The sequence below is a fragment of the Alnus glutinosa genome, chromosome 14 (assembly GCF_958979055.1).
Source record: "Alnus glutinosa chromosome 14, dhAlnGlut1.1, whole genome shotgun sequence".
In the NCBI taxonomy this organism is placed as follows: domain Eukaryota; kingdom Viridiplantae; phylum Streptophyta; class Magnoliopsida; order Fagales; family Betulaceae; genus Alnus; species Alnus glutinosa.
The window spans coordinates 18,654,013-18,654,850 of record NC_084899.1 but is presented as its reverse complement, the minus strand read 5'-3'; the positions used below and the strand labels follow the sequence as shown (position 1 = coordinate 18,654,850).

The 838-nt window shown below is 40.2% G+C and overlaps 1 protein-coding gene across 1 annotated transcript; it reads right to left on the bottom strand.

Annotated features, from left to right (window-relative positions):
• On the bottom strand, positions 1-838 carry LOC133857777 (nuclear transcription factor Y subunit B-1-like). The gene has a single exon (XM_062293122.1). It carries the CDS (start codon positions 739-741, stop codon positions 124-126), a length of 618 nt encoding a protein of 205 aa, XP_062149106.1. The 5' UTR covers positions 742-838; the 3' UTR covers positions 1-123.

The window sequence follows — 838 nt, the reverse complement described above, 5'->3', positions numbered from 1 at the left end:
CTTTGCAAACATATATAAAACTTCATTAAGTATTACATGCATGCATGAATAACTTCAACATATAAAAACATAAAACTTACATACATATATTTCAATATTTCATATATATATATATTTCAATCTCTACCATTCAACTTCATCATGAAGATGAGCTTCCATAGTTCTATTGCCATTTCCATCGCCATTTTCGTGGATCTTATTCTTGTTACAAGCACTACCAATCACCAAATTCTCTTCATAACCGGTTGCTCTTCCATTTGATCCAAAACTCTTTGGAGTCCCTTGCGTGTCAAGTGAATAAAAGCCACTGCTAAAACCCTGAAAATCTGCGTTACTCATGACTTTGTCGATTTCATTAGTTGGAGACTGCATGGAATTCTTGTCTCCTTCAGTCTCTCTATACTTGTTTAGGTAGTTCTTCAAGAGTCCGACATAATTCTCGAACCCCAGTGTCGTCATGGCCCACAAAAGATCGTCGCCGTTTATTGTCTTCCTTTTTTCTTTTTGGCACTTGTCAGATGCTTCACCTGTGATGAAGCTTATGTACTCAGAAACGCATTCTTGGACGGTCTCTTTGGCTTCTTTAGATATCTTGGCGTTCGCCGGGAGTGACTTTTTCATGATACGGCTAACGTTGGCAATGGGGAGGAACCGGTCTTGTTCTTTTGAGGAGCTGTCGGATGAGATTTCCCCCGACGAGGGGCTCCCAAGTGGGCTGGTTTTGCTTCTTTTTCCGGTCATGGAGGAGAGACTTTGTGGGGAAGATGATCAAATATGATCTGGGTGTTTGGGCTTTTAAGCTAAAAGAAGAGGGGCCAAAGAAGAAAAGTAATACAAA

Coding starts and splice junctions, on each gene's coding strand:
- LOC133857777 (XM_062293122.1), bottom strand. CDS start 741: ATGACCGGAAAAAGAAGCAAAACCAGCCCACTTGGGAGCCCCTCGTCG.